The sequence below is a fragment of the Amblyraja radiata genome, chromosome 1 (genome assembly GCF_010909765.2).
Source record: "Amblyraja radiata isolate CabotCenter1 chromosome 1, sAmbRad1.1.pri, whole genome shotgun sequence".
In the NCBI taxonomy this organism is placed as follows: Eukaryota; Metazoa; Chordata; class Chondrichthyes; order Rajiformes; family Rajidae; genus Amblyraja; species Amblyraja radiata.
In genome coordinates this window covers 175459956-175475923 of record NC_045956.1, presented here as the reverse complement: position 1 = coordinate 175475923, position 15968 = coordinate 175459956, and the positions used below count along the sequence as shown (strand labels likewise).

The 15968-nt window shown below is 49.7% G+C and overlaps 1 protein-coding gene across 1 annotated transcript; it reads right to left on the bottom strand.

Moving 5' to 3' along the window:
* Positions 1–1556: 1556 nt before the first annotated feature.
* Positions 1557–14041, bottom strand: foxi3 (forkhead box I3). Its single transcript, XM_033035507.1, is given in 4 exon segments — positions 1557–2220; positions 13534–13885; positions 13888–13957; positions 13959–14041. Coding segments are annotated over 4 exon segments (1056 nt in total). The 3' UTR covers positions 1557–1669.
* Positions 14042–15968: the final 1927 nt, after the last annotated feature.

The following is a 15968-nucleotide window of genomic DNA, read 5'->3' as shown; positions in this document are numbered from 1 at the left end:
TGTTCTCCAAAGTTGCTGCCTGGCCCGCTGAGTTACTCCAGCACTGTGTGTCTTTTTCATTTGGCCAAACTGAGTATTGAATTAGTCCAGCACTTATTGCGATTGTCCAGGTTCAAATTTAACCATTCATTCCTGGAGAACCATACAAAAAAGCTGATCTTGGCCAATGTCCGTTCAATTGACATGGCAGTATTACATTACACAGGACTGCCAATTGTCAGTAGTCCCCAGTAACCTCAAACAGGTGGTCAATGGGAGCCTTGGCCACTCACACACACACATGACTACAGAAGGTCATCACACCTGTGGAGGTGATCTGGCAGGTAAATTGGTTCATGGCACCTTTTCAGTCCCTTCGACATAGCACTGGCCGTGGGTATTCACGGCGGACTGCGTCCCTGTACAAAGTGATAAAATATATGCAAGAATGGTGTGTGACAAATGTTAGAAGTCCTGCGAGGTTCTTGATGTGAGCCGAGGACAAAACGGGTGCTGATGGGGAGAGAATGGAAAATAGAGGGAATGAAGTAAGGCCGGATTGAGTCAAAATGCAGTGAATGTGGAGATGGTGAGAGAATGAAGGTGGGGTGGGTGGAAATGGATGGAGAGAACTAAGATCGGTGGCAATGGAGAACAAGAAGTGAGGAATGTCAAAAGACATTAGCACAGATATGTGGGTAGGAAAGGTTCAGAGAGATATGGGCCAAATGCAAATATCTGGGACTAGCCCACAATGCTGACTTGATAGGCATGGATGGGCTGAAGAACCCGTTTCCATGCTGCTTCGGTGACTCTATTGGAGACGGATAGAGAATAAGGATGGGGTGAGAGTGGGAATGGTGAAGATAGAGGTAGCGAGAGTGAAAACAGAGAGATTGGGGATGAGGAGAGAGTGGAGCGAGGGAGGAGTAGGGAGAGTAGACATGGGGAGAGTGGAGTGGGAGTGGGGAGTATGGAGAGTGAAGATAGTGAGTGTGAGGAATGGGGAGTATGGGGAGTGAACATGGGGTGAGTGGAGTGGGAGTGGCGAGTAGGGGGAGGGGGAGAGTAGGTGTATGGGTAGTGGACATGGGGAGAGTGGAGTGGGAGTGGCGAGTAGGGGGGTGGGGAGAGTGGGTGTATGGGGAATGTAGGTGGGGGAGAGTGGAGTGGGAGTGGCGAGTAGGGGGATGGGGAGAGTGGGTGTATGGGGAGTGGACATGGGGAGAGTGGAGTGGGAGTGGCGAGTAGGGGGGTGGGGAGACTGGGTGTATGGGGAATGTAGGTGGGGGAGAGTGGAGTGGGAGTGGCGAGTAGGGGGATGGGGAGAGTGGGTGTATGGGGAGTGGAGGTGGGGGAGAGTGGAATGGGAGTGGGGAGTGGGGACAGAGAGAGTGAATTGGCAGCGAGGATAGAAAGAATACCCACAGAAATAGTGAAGATAGCATGAAAATAGGGAGAGTGGAGTGAGTAGGGGGAGAGAGCAGAGATGGAGAGAGAGCTAGGAGCTGGAGAGAAGGGAGATGGTGGAGAGTGGAGGTGCAGAGAGAGAGAACTGGGAGAGTGGAACGGAGAGACAGTGAGCCTAGAGTGTGGTGATGGAGTGAGATATTGAAGACAGCATTACAGTTAAACAAGGAGGATAGGGGCTATGGATGGAGGGGGGGGGGGGGTTGGGATTTGGGGGGGTTCAGGATTCAGCACCTTCCCTGGGGTAGATCAGACTGTCTACGCTGAAGCTATTGTAGAAGTGGCTGTTGAATTGGTTCCCCTGGCCCCCGGGGAAGGGGCTGTAGTAGGCAGAGCGGTTGAGATGGCAGGCGTCCGTCCCCCCGTCCGCCGCTTCCTGCGAGGATCGAGGGCCGCTGGACAAGTAGGAGCCCAGAGGGGCAGCCCCTCGCTGGGTAAAGTCGCTGCTCAGCCCCGCGGACATGGGCCGAGCCATGGAAGCCATGCCGTTGAAGAAGCCGTTGACACAGGGGCTGGACGAAAGCTTCGGGTGGTCGGAGGCGGCGGCGGCGGCGGCGGAGCCCCGCGAGTGATCGGGGTCGTGGGAGGCCGCGTCCAGCAAGACGGAAGGTGTCTCCGGGATCTGCAACCCCACAATGTCCTGGCTTTTAGCGGCCAGCGAGTGGCTGACCCCCGGGTTAGAATCAGCCCTCCGTTTCCTTTTCCTGCGAAAGTTCCCATTGTCGAACATTTTCTCGCAGTTAGGATCCAAGGTCCAATAATTCCCCTTCCCTGCGGGAGAAAAGTAATTCCAATTGACTGATAGTTCATATGCAAGTTAACAGATCGCTCCCCGATAAGTTTGGTTTAGTTTAATTTACAAATACAGCGCGGAAATAGGCCATTCGGCCCCACGGACCAGCGATCCCCGCACATTAACACTGTCCTACACACACACTAGAGACAGTTTTCCATGCATACCAAGCCAATTAACCTACAATTAACCCGTAGGTCTTTGGAGTGTGTGAGGAAACTGAAGATCCCGGGGAAACCCCACGCAGGTCACGGGGAGAAGGTACAAACTCCGTACAGACAGCACCCGTAGTCGGGATCGAACTCGTGTCTCTGGCGCTGTAAAGGCAGCAACTCTACCGCTGCGCCACCGTGCCGCCCTGAAATAACTCCAGTAAACAAAAGTCTCGACCCGAAACGTTGCCCATTTCCTTCGCTCCATAGATGCTGCCTCGCCCGCTGAGTTTCTCCAGCATTTTTGTTGTCTACCAGTAAAATACAAAGTGTCGGGGGAACTCAGCGATTCCGGCAGCATCGGTGGAGAGAGTTTAATGACGAGGTTTGGGGGGGGGGGGGGGGGGGGGGGGGGGGGGGGGGGGGGGGGGGGGGTGGGGTTGGGGGGGGGGGGGGTCGGGACCCTTCTTCAAACTCCAGTAACTTTATTTTAGAGATACTTCGGCCCATCTATTCCACGCGTCCACCCGTTCACCAAAGTTCAATGTTATCCCACTTGCTCACCCACCCCCTACAAACTACCGACTGAGATCATAGATACATAGATACATAGAAAATAGGTGCAGGAGTAGGCCATTCGGCCCTTCGAGCCTGCACCGCCATTCAATATGATCATGGCTGATCATCCAACTCAGTATCCCGTACCTGCCTTCTCTCCATACCCCCTGATCCCTTTAGCCACAAGGGCCACATCTAACTCCCTCTTAAATATAGCCAATGAACTGGCCTCAACTACCCTCTGTGGCAGAGAGTTCCAGAGATTCACCACCCTCTGTGTGAAAAATGTTTTTCTCATGTTTTCCCCCTTATCCTTAAACTGTGACCCCTTGTCCTGGACTTCCCCAACATCGGGAACAATCTTCCTGCATCTAGCCTGTCCAACCCCATAAGAATTTTGTACGTTTCTATAAGATCCCCTCTCAATCTCCTAAATTCTAGCGAGTATAAGCCAAGTCTATCCAGTCTTTCTTCATATGAAAGTCCTGACATCCCAGGAATCAGTCTGGTGAACCTTCTCTGCACTCCCTCTATGGCTATAATGTCCTTCCTCAGATTTGGAGACCAAAACTGTACGCAATACTCCAGGTGTGGTCTCACCAAGACCCTGTACAACTGCAGTAGAACCTCCCTGCTCCTATACTCAAAGTTCAGCTATGCATCGTGTTTGGCGCAAATATTGTGCTGTATTGTTCCATGTTCTACCTTCCCTACACGCTAGGGGCAATTTACAGAGGCCATTTAAACTTGGCACGTAGGGAGGAAACCGGGAAAACCACGCGGTCACAAGGTGAACGTACAAACTCCACACAGACAGCACCCGAGGTCAGGATCGAACCCCGGTCTCTGGCGCTGTGAGGCAGCGGCTCTACCAGTTGCGCGTCCGCAGGCCCGTCCACACCCTAGTCTAGATTAGAGACAACGGCAACAAAAGTTAACAGCCACCGTCCCCGGCAAGTCTGGATTCCGAAGATAGACACACAAAATGCTGGAGTAACTCAGCGGAACAGGCAGCATCTCTGGAGCAAATGAATAGGAGACCCTTCTTCAGACCGGATTCGGAATCTTTTCATATCCTGAAGAAGGTCCCGACCTGAAACGCCGTGTGTCCACTCCCTCTACACACACTGCCTAGCCCGCTGAGTTACTCCGGCAACTTTTGCTCGTTTTGTGGTAAGCGCTTTTGGCCGGACTGGGGCGGGCTGTTGATGAGAACAGGGCGGTGGGAGAGACCTGGCCAAGGTTAACACACCACCCACCGTAACCGCTACAGCTCGACCACATTCATATCTTCCTCCGACCACCCGTTTAGGGTTAAAGTCTGAATCCACCGAGCTTTTTCCCGAAGAAAGGCACAACATGCTGGAGTAGCTCAACGGGACAGGCAGCATCTCAGGAGAGAGGGAATGGGTGACGTTTCGGGTGAAGACCCTTCTTCAGACTTCTTCTTTGAAGAAGTTCTCCTCTCTACGACGAGAGCTCAGCAACATCCTCTCTCGTTGCCACATCACTCATTCCTTCTCTCCAGAGATGTTGCCTGTCCCACTGAGTTACTCCAGCATTTTGTGTCTATCTTCGGTTTATCCTCTCTAGCATGTTCCCCTAACGTTGCCCCTGTCCTACTTAGGAAACCTGAACGGAAACCTCAGGAGACTTTGCGCCCCACCCAAGGTTTCCGTGCCGTTCCCGGAGGTTTTTGTCAGTCTCCCTACCTGCTTCCGCTACCTGCAACCTCCGGCAACCACCTGCAACCTCACCTGGGTGGGGCGCAAAGTCTCCAGAGGTTTCCGTTCAGGTTTCCTAAGTGGGACAGGGGCATCCACATAATTTGGAGTCTGAAGAAGGGTCCCGGCCTTGTTCACCGTTGCTTTTTGCGTCGTCGGTTCTACTATATCTCTCGTGACCCTCAGACTGAAGAAGGGTCCGCTCTAGATCCTAAAGTCACCTATTCCTTCTCTCCAGAGAAGCTGGCTGACTCGCTGATTTACTCTAACATTTTGTGTCTATCTTCGGTTTAAACCAGCACCTTCCTACATAATGTTGGGAGTGTTAGTTACATTAGCCTTTGGCGATGGTGTTGATGATGCATGCGTTACGACGCGCACCGATGCTGGGAACTATATTCTACACTCTGTACTCTACCCATTGTACTTGAGTGACGATTGCGTCTATGTATGGTATATCTGATTTGAAGATAGACACAAACTGCTGGACTAACTCAGACGGTCGGCTAACTGAATTACTCCAGCATTTTGTGTTTCTCATCGGTATAACCAGCATCTTCAGTTCCTTCTCACACACAGCATATATCATCTCTGTAGGAAGGAATAGCAGATGTTGGTTTATACCGAAGATAAACACAAAGTGCTGGAGTAATTCAGCGGGCAGTGCAGCATCCCTGGAGAAAATGATGGTTGATGTTTCGGGTCAGAACCTTTCTTCGAGGAAGGACATTCTTGCTATTGAGGGAGTGCATCTTAGGTTCACCAGGTTAATTCCCGGGATGGCGGGACTGACATATGATGGAATAATGGGTCGACTGGACGTGTTCACTGGAATTTAGAAAGATGAGAGGGGATCTAATAGAAACATATAACATTATAAAAGGATTGGACAGGCTAGATGCAGGAAAAATGTTCCCGATGTTGGGGGGAGTCCAGAACCAGGGGCCCCAGTTTAAGAATAAGGGGTATGTCATTTAGGTCTGAGATGAGGAAAAACTTCTTCACCCAGAGAGTTGTGAATCTGTGGAATTCTCTACTACAGAAGGCTGTGGAGGCCAATTCACTGGATGTTTTAGATTTAGCTCTTAGGGCAAAATAAAACAAGGGATATGGGGGTAAAAGCAGGAACGGGGTACTGATTTTAGATGATCAGCCATGATTATATTGAATGGCGATGCTGGATCGAAGGGCCGAATGGCCTACTCCTGCACCTATTTCCCTGTGTTTCTATGTTTCAGACTTGGTATCTGTGTTTACTGTGTAGGAAAGTGTTATAGATGCTGGTTTAAACGGAAGATCCACACAAAAAGATGGAGTAACTCAACGGGTCAGGCAGCATCTCTGGAGAGAAAGAATATGTGACGTTTCGGGTCGAGACGCTTCTTCAGACTGAGAGTCGGGGAAAGGGAAACCTTGATATCTGATCTGTTTGCATAACATGCAAAACAAATCAAGAAGGGTCCCGAGCCGAAAGGTCACTATGTCCATGTTCTCCAGCTATGCTGCCGGACCCGCTGAGTTACTCCAGCACTGTATCTCGGTATAGGTGACAATAGTAAATCTAAACCTAAAATTCCTGCATAGTTATCGCCCCACAGTTATCGACACACACACACACACACACACACACACACACACACACTCACACATGGCTCCCGTTAAATCTGAACCCACAGCGCAACAATTGAGGGGGTGGGGTGGGAGAGAGTGGTGGGCGTATGGAACAAGCTGCCAGAGGAGGTAGTTGAGGCTAAGACTATCCCATCGTTTAAGAAACAGTTAGACAGGTACATGGCTAGGACAGGGTTGGAGGGATATGGACCAGCAGGTGGGACTAGTGTAGCTGGGACATGTTGGCCAATGTGGGCAAGTTGGGCCGAAGGGCCTGATTTCCACACTGTATCACTCTATGATAAGAAACATAGAAAATAGGTGCAGGAGTAGGCCATTCGGCCCTTCGAGCCTGCACCGCCATTCGATATGATCATGGCTGATCATCCAACTCAGTATCCCATCGCTGCCTTCTCTCCATACCCCCTGATCCATTTAGCCACAAGGGGCACATCTAACTCCCTCTTAAATATAGCCAATGAACTGGCCTCAACTACCTTCTGTGGCAGAGAATTCCACAGATTCACCACTCTCTGTGTAAAAAATGATTTTCTCATCTCGGTCCTAAAAGACTTCCCTCTTATCCTTAAACTGTGACCCCTAGTTCTGGACTTCCCCAACATCGGGAATAATCTTCCTGCATCTAGCCTGTCCAACCCCTTAAGAATTTTGTAAGTTTCTATAAGATCCCCCCTCAATCTTCTAAATTCCAGCGAGTACAAACCGAGTCTATCCAGTCTTTCTTCATATGAAAGTCCTGACATCCCAGCAATCAGTCTGGTGAACCTTCCCTGTACTACCTCTATGGCAAGAATGTCTTTCCTCAGATTAGGAGACCAAAACTGTACGCAATACTCCAGGTGTGGTTTCACCAAGACCCTGTACAACTGCAGTAGAACCTCTTATACTCAAATCCTTTTGCTATGACCTGCGCGGGTTTCTCTGACTATATGACTAAATGACTATGACAAATTACCCAAACGTTTCAACCAAGGGCGTTTGTAGCTCACGAAACCAGTTTAATTGAGGATAGAACTGCAGATGCTGGTTTAAATCGAAGGTAGACACAAAAAGCTGGACTTAACTCAGCGGGAGTAATTCAGTCTGAAGAAGGGTCTTGACCCGAAACGTCACTCATCCCTTCTCTCCATAGTTGCTGCCTGTGCCGCTGAGTTACTCCAGCTTTTTGTGTCTACCAGTTTAGTTTAGTTTTAGTTTAGAGATGCAGCGTGGAAACAGGCCCTCCAGCCCACCGAGTCCCACCGACCGACCATCGATCACCCGTACAGTAGTTCTATGTTAGACTAGGATGGCATCCTGCATGCAAGGGGCAATTTACAGAGACCAATTAACCTATGAACCTGTAGGTCTTTGGAGTGGTGTGTGAGGAAACCGGAACACCCGGTGGAAACCTACGCATACACAGGGAGAATGTACAAACTCCGTACAGGCAGCACCCGTAATCAGCATCGAACCCGGGTCTGGCGCTGTGAGGGTGCAACTATACCGCTGAGCCACCGTGCCGCTCGGATGCTGCTCTGTAAGAGGGGTTAAACCCTTGCTCCAATTCTTCACACACACACACACACACACCCCCACCCCCACACACACACACACATACATCCGCCCCCCACACACACACACACACACCCTCCCACCCCCACACACACACACACGCACACGCACGCACACACACACACACGCGCGCACGCACGCACACACACGCACACGCACATACACCCCCCACACACACACACGTACACGCACATACACCCCCCCCACACACGCACATACACCCCCACACACACACACACCCACACACACACATACATTCCCACACACACACACACACACACACACATATACACACCACACACACAGACACACACGCACACGCACACACACCCACACACACACACGCGCGCACGCACACACACACACACACGCGCGCGCACACACACGCACACACACACACACACACACAGACACAAGGGTACAGGAGTTGAGCTGTAAATGTAGAAACAAGGAACTACAGATACTGATTGACAAAGACGCACACGAAGGCGCAGCAGCAGGGTTCGATCCCGACTACGGCTGCTGCCTGTACGGAGTCTGTACGTTCTCCCCGTGGGTTTCTCTGCTTTTCTCCCACATTTCATAGACGTGCGGGCTTGGTCGTTAACTGACCCTCTGTAAAATTGCCCCCAGTGCGTAGGATTCGACAGTGGGATAACGTGGAACAAATGTGCACGGGGTCATCGTTGGCCGGCCTTGGCTCGATGGGCCGTACGGCCTGTTTCCACGCTGCGTCTCTAAACTAAACTTTGTGCAGGAGTAACTCAGCGGCACAAAGTGCTGGAGTAAATTGAAGCTGTGGTCCCAATCTGAAACGTTACCTCTCCGCATTTCCCAGAGATGCTGCCTGACCCGCTGAGGTACTCCAGCACTCTGTGACCTTCGGGGATTGAGCCGTATTCTCTAGACGAATGGGAGTTGGCTTAATTGAAAGGTACTGTGTTCTTGCGCGACTTTTCAAGGCAATACGTTTCCCTTAAAAAAGACAGAAAGTGCTGGAATAATTCAGAGGGTCAAGACCGTCAGAGGGTCTTGAGGGGGGCGGGGGAGGGAACGTTTTCACACTGAGAGTCGCATATATATGGAAGGGCTGCCGAGGAGGTCGTTGAGAAAGGTGCACTAACAACATTTAAAATAAGTTTGGACAGATTCATGGATAGGAAAAATTGAGGTAGAGAAACGAGGAATTGTAGGTACTGATGTACAAAATAATCCCTTACTGGATCCATCTTCTCCAGAGATGATGCCTGACCCGCGGAGTTACTCCAGCGCTTTGTGTCTACTGAGGTTGAGATAGATATGCGCCAAGCGTGGGCAAATTGGGACTAACATAGAGGGGGCAGTTTGGTCGGCGTGGATGCATTGGGCCGAAGGGCCTGTTGCCTCACTGAATAACTCCTTGACTCTGTGAGTCGCCGAGTTTGTTGAAGGGATCCCGGGAATCATTCGGGAGGGCCATGACGACTGAGTATATTTAAGCACAGATTGGCCGATCACAAAGATAATGGGATATCGTGCTCTAAGAAATTTAAACAAAAGACAGACACAAAATGCTGGAGTAACTCGGCCGGTCAGGCAGCATCTCTGGGGGAAATGAACACGCGACGTTTCGGGTCGAGACCCTTCTTCAGACTGAGTTTAATTCAGTTTACCTTAGAGATACGGCGGGAAACAGGCTCTTCGGCGCACCGAGTCGGCGCCGACCAACAATCACCCCGTGACTATACTAGCACTATCCTACACACACACCCGGGAATATTTACAATCTTTGCTGAAGCTAAATAACCTACAAACCTGTCGGTCTTTGGAGTGTGATGGGAACCGGAGCACCCGGCGAAAACCCACGCATTTCACGGGGAGAACGTGCAAACTCCGTGCAGACGGCACCAGGGGGTCAGTATCGATCCCGGGTGCCTGGCGCTGTACGGCAGCAACTCTACCGATGATCCACAGTGGCCAAATTCAGCCTGTATCTCAGTGACGGACTGAACGAACTGTTCCCGCTTCTATTTCTGATGATCTTATGGTTGTTGTTTGAGACGTTGAGAATTGACGTTAAAGAGGTCCCGAGACATGTAGACACATTGTAGACACGGCGAGAATATTTTCACCCAAGGATAAAACACAAATTGCTGGAGGAACTCAGCGGGTCAGGCAGCATCTGTGGAGTGAATGGACAAACGACGATTCGGTCTGAAGGAAGAAGGATTCCGACCACAATCATCCTCTGTCCATTTCCCTCCACGGATGCTGCCTGACCGGCCGAGTAGCACTTTGTGTTTTATTCAAGATTTCCAGCATCTGCAAGTCTCTTGCACTTTCCCGCCAAATAATATTCGATCTGAAACATTAACGCTGTGTCTCTATCCACAGGTAGATTAATTTGTAGATATAGGGGCGGCACAGTGGCGCAGCGGTCGAGTTGCTGCCTTTACAGGCCCAGGGACCCGGGTTCGATCATAGGATCGGACGGAGTTTGTACCATCTCCCCGTGACCCGCGTGGGTTTTCTCCGGGTGCTCCATTTCATCCCACACTCCAAAGACGTACAGGTTTATAGGTTAATTGTCTTGGCAACATTGTAAATTGTCCATAGCGTGTGTAGGATAGTGTTAATGTGCGGGGGTCGGCGTGGACCTCGAAAACTAACATTTGTGCCTATCTTTTAAATTAACAAAATATAAAGTTGTTGGAGGATCTCAACTGGCCAGGCAACAACTGTAGAGCGAAATGGATAGGGGAAGTTTCGGATCGAGCCACTTCTTCAGACACCAGGCAGGAACTAATGCAGGTGCTGGAATCTTGCATGGAACGCAAAGTGCTGGAGTATCAGCGGCTCAGGCGGCATCTCCGGAGTGCACGGACAGGCGACGTTTCCGCTCTGTGTCGGGACTTTTCATTCTCCAACCCTCCTTCATACTTTGTTCAGGATTCCAACATCCGTAGTTCTTGTATTCACTGTATATAGGCGTGTATTCACTGGAGTTTAAAAGGATGAGGGGATTCTTATAGAAACATATAACATTATAAAAGGACTGGACAAGCTAGATGCAGGAAAAAATGTTCCCAATGTTGGGCTAGTCCAGAACCAGGGGTTACAGTCTTGGAATAAAGGAGAGGCCATTTAAGACTGAGGTAAGAAAAAAACTTTTTCACCCAGAGAGTTGTGAATTTATGGAATTCCCTGCCACAGAGGACAGTGGAGGCCAAGTCACTGGATGGATTTAAGAGAGAGTTAGATAGAGCTCTAGGGGCTAGTAGAGTCAAGGGATATGGGGAGAAGGCAGGCACGGGTTATTGATAGGGGACGACCAGCCATGATCACAATGAATGGCTGTGCTGGCTCGAAGGGTCGAATGGCCTCCTCCTGCACCTATTTCTATGTGTCTATGTTCCTTGTGTGATCATAGTTAATGTTGAGCGCTACCCACATTTTCTGTCTTAACTTTCACGTTAACCTTCTTCCACCTGGATGCGACCCGACCTGCTGAGTATTTTGACTTAAAAGAAGACACATAGTGCTGGAGTAGCTCAGCAAGTCCGGCAGCATTTCTGGAGGTCTTGGATAGGTAGCCTTTCGGGTCGCGGCCCTTCTTTAGACTGCTTTGGACTAAATAATCATTATTTTGTGCTTATAGTATTTGCTTCCTATTTTTGTTTCAGATTTCCAGCATCTACAAGCTCTTCATAGAGTCAAGCAGCGTGGAAATAGGTCCTTCGGCCCAACTTGCCCCTACCGACCAGCATGCCCCATCTACACTAGTTCCACGTGCCAGCGTTTGGCCCCTATCCTTCTAAATCATCCTTACCAATGCACCATTCCAAATGTATTGTCGAAGTTGTTGCATCACCTGCCTCAACTATCAAATTCCTTACCTTCCCCACAGCCAATATTGTGGGCTCCACCTTGCCTTGATCATCGCTATCTTTTTTGCATATCTTTCATTCATTTGTACTACAGTTTAAGTGGGTCACAGTTTAAGAATAAGGGATAGGCCATTTAGGACTGAGATGAGGAAAAACATTGTCCCCACCACAGAGAGTTGTGAATCTGTTGAATGCTCCGCCTCAGAAGGCAGTGAAGGTCACATCACTGGATGTTTTCAAGAGAGAGTTAGATTTAGCTCTTAGGCCTTAACGGAGACGAGGAGACACTTTTTTCTCACAGAGAGTGGTGAGTCTGTGAAATTATCTGTTTCAGCGGACGGTGGAGGCAGGTTCTCTGGATACTTTCAAGGGAGAGCTAGATAGGGCTTTTAAAAATAGCGGAATCAAGGGATTTGGGGAGAAGGCAGGAACGGGGTACTGATTTAGAATGATCAGCCACGATCATATCGAATGGCGGTGCTGTCTCGAAGGTCCGAATGTCCTACTCCTGCACCTATTGTCTATGTTTCTATATTTCTATGTTTCTATGTACTTTCTATCTCCCTCGTTTCTCTCTTCCTTGACTCTCAGTCTGAAGAAGGGTCTCGACCCGAAACGTCACCTTTTGCTTTTCTTTAGAGATGCTGCCTGACCCATTGAGTTACTCCAGCTTTTGTGTCTATCTTCGTTGTAAACCAGCATCTGCAGTTCCTTCCTGCACCTCCGCTGGCAGCTCGCACCACATACCCGCCACCGTGGAAAAGCGTTGGTATTTTTTTTAATTCACATGTTTAATCAATAATGTTATATTATTAATGTTTAATGTTTTATGTGTCATTCCTAACTGTCACTGTACGTCATGTTGTCACTTGCGGGCGGAGCACCAAGGCAAATTCCTTGTATGTGAATATTTGGCCAATAAACTTATTCATTCATTCATTCATTGTTTTCTCGTTACAAATACTGGTACGGAACGGTAGAGCGGAACGACCATTGGATAGTTCATAAATTCATAAGTGATAGGAGCAGAATTAGGCCATTCGGCCTCTCAAGTTTACTCCCGTCATTCAACCGTGGCTGATCTGTCTTTCCCTCTTCACCCCATTTTCCTGACTTCTCCCCATAACTCTTGACATCCGTACTGATCAATAATCTAACTCTGCCTCAAAAATATCCATTGACTTGGCCTCCACAGTCTTTGGTCTTAGACTCTCCCATTAGTGGAAACATCCTCTCCACATCCATTCGCCTGCCTTCTCCCATAACCCCTGCCACCCGTACGAATCAAATAATCTATCTGTCTCTGCCTTAAAAATCACCATTGGCTTGACCTCCACAACCTTCTGTGGCAATGAATTCCACAGATTCACCACCAACCTCTGACAACAGAAATTCCGACTCATCTTGGGAGGAATTTCATGTTAAGGGGTTGGACACGCTAGAGGCAGGAAACATGTTCCCGATGTTGGGGGAGTCCAGAACCAGGTCTAAGAATACGGAGTAAGCTATTTAGAACGGAGACGAGGAAACACTTTTTCTCACAGGGAGTGGTGAGTCTGTGGAATTCTCTGCCCCAGACGGCGGTGGAGGCAGGTTCTCTGGATGCTTTCAAGAGAGAGCTAGATAGGGCTCTTAATAATAGCGGAGTCAGGGGATATGGGGAGAAGGCAGGAATGATCAGCCACGATCACATTGAATGGCGGTGCTAGTTCGAAGGGCCAAATGGCCTACTCCTGCACCTGTTGTCTATTGTCTATTGTCTATCATCTCCTTCCTCGATAATGCATGTACAGAAGAACACTTACCCGGGTCATCCTCGTCTCTGGGCACTTTCTTGAAGCAGTCGTTGAGGGACAGGTTGTGGCGTATGGAGTTCTGCCAGCCCGCCTTGCTCTTCTTATAGAAGGGGAAGTTCTCAGCCACGTACTGGTAGATCTGACTCAAGGTCAGCTTCTTCTCCGGGGCATTCTGGATGGCCATGGCGATGAGCGCGGAATAAGAGTAAGGAGGTCTGACCAGCTTGAGGAGTTCCTCTTGGCTGGTGAGAGATAGCCAGCCCAGGTCGGTGCCGGCGAAGCCCGGGGAAGCGGGCAAGAACTGCTTCTGGCTGCCGCCGTAGGCAGGGGACACGAAGGATCCCGAGCCGCTGCCGTGGATGGTAATGTGGCGGACGCGTTGGTGCCGGGCCCGTTGAGCCAGAGGTACGGGTTGCTGGCTCCGTGGTATTCAACCAGCGGGTAGCTGGGCCCTCTCTGCGACCCGTGCAGGTTCTTGCTGGTGATACATGTTGTACTTGTCGCAGTACACGGCCATCTCGCGGAGACCTGCTGCGCGCTTTTGGCGCCGTGGTGGCCCGAGTTTGAATGTTGGCGGGTCAGGCAGGCCGACTGAGCTCATAATCCCACCGCGGGGGGAAACCTGGGGGGGAGAGGGGGGGAGGGAGGGGAGAGGCGGGGAGGGAAGAACTATTCAGCTTCCTGCGGCGACAGGTTGCAAAGAACTGCCAAGGGAATGGTGTATTTATACACCTTTATCTCCAAATCACTGCGCCCCAGGGGGCGTGGGGGGGTGGGGCGGGGAGTCAGGTAAGAGTTGGCTCCAAACCCCACCCCTCTCTCTCCCTCTTCCCTCTCCCTCTAGAGAGGAGAAAAGAGGGAGGTGGAGAGAGAAAGAGAAAGGAAGAGTAGAGAAAGCGAGAGAGGGGGAGAAAAGAGGAAGGGAGAAGAAAGAGAGAGAGGAGAGAGTAAGAGAGGAGAGAGACGAGAGAAGAGTAGAGATAGGGGGAGATGAGAGAGAGAGAGAGAGAGGAGATGAGAGAGAGAGAGAGAGAGAGAGTAGAGAGGAGAGAGATAGAGGGAGAGAGAGAAGAGGGGAGAGAGAGGAGAGAGAGAGAGAGAGAGAGGAGAGGAGAGAGAGAGAGAGGAGAGAGAGAGAGAGGAGAGAGAGAGAGAGAGAGCTAGAGAGAGAGAGAGAGCGAGATAGGAGCGAGAGAGAGAGAGAGAGAGATAGAGAGAGAGAGGAGAGAGGAGAGAGAGAGAGAGAGAGCGAGAGAGTAGATATAGGAGATCGCGAGATCGAGGAGAGCTAGAGATATCTCTATCTCTCTCTCTATATATACTCTCTCTCTATCCTCTCTCTCTCTCTCTCTCCTCTCTCTCTCTCTCTCTCTCTCTCGCTCTCTTTCTCCCTCCCTCTTCCTCTCTCTAGCTTCCCCACAGTTGGGAACTTTGGTTGGGAAGTCCTCGCTGGAAGAGGGGAGGTGTTGGACTGGAACAATAGTGACAGCTCGCCAATCGGGCGCCAGACGCACCGAGAGCGACCCATTCTCAACGTCGCCTCTCAGGCCGCCGCGTCTATGCAGTGGATTATGGAACCACCTTTTCAAACGAATAAGAGAGAGAAAAGAAAACTTTCCAATACAATTCCCCAACTCTGCAATAGGACCCCTTAATCTGGTCTGAAGAAGGGTCTCGACCCGAAACACCAGCCAGAGTTGACATCTCTCCAGAGATGCTGCCTGTTCCGCGGAGTTATTCCAGTTTTTTGTGTCTATCTTCCCCTTAACCTGTTTATCTTGTACACTCTTCGTTGGAAAACGGGTTAAAAGATCAAACTATTGTACGTTCAGCCGGGAGGTTTTGGATGTCTTGTAATTTATTTCAAATAAAAAATGCGTTAAACGTATAGGCTCGCAAATAGATTAAGAACCCAAAAATATTCAGATGATATTCACACTGGTCTTTCACTCTAAGCACTTTCAACAGAATACGAAGGAGATTTTCGGAGACTACAGTCTTAAACTTTGTTCCGTTGCACGCCTTTCACAGCTGAACTGTGATGCTTGGGAATTGAAGGAGACACTATTCCATGGATAGAAGTTACCCCTTCTGCCTTCCTCGCTAAACTTCTCTGAGCTCTCTGTGAGAATTTCTAGCGCCCGTGATCCAGTCTCCCAAAGACATTAATGGGCATACACATTTGGAGCACAATCGTATTTGAAATATCCGGCAACTAAACTCCATCTTCAACAGGTGGCCAAAATGTGGTCAAAACGGGGTTGTGAAGGAACGAAGGGAAATGATCCCGAATTATAGGGACTTTCTGAACTAATAATATTTCGTAAAATAGGCATCCATTTTTATTTTAGTGTATTATTGTGCCGAGATACAGTGAAATGTTTTTATTGTTATGTGGTATCCAGTCAACGAAAACACTATTTACGATTACGCTCAAACCGCCC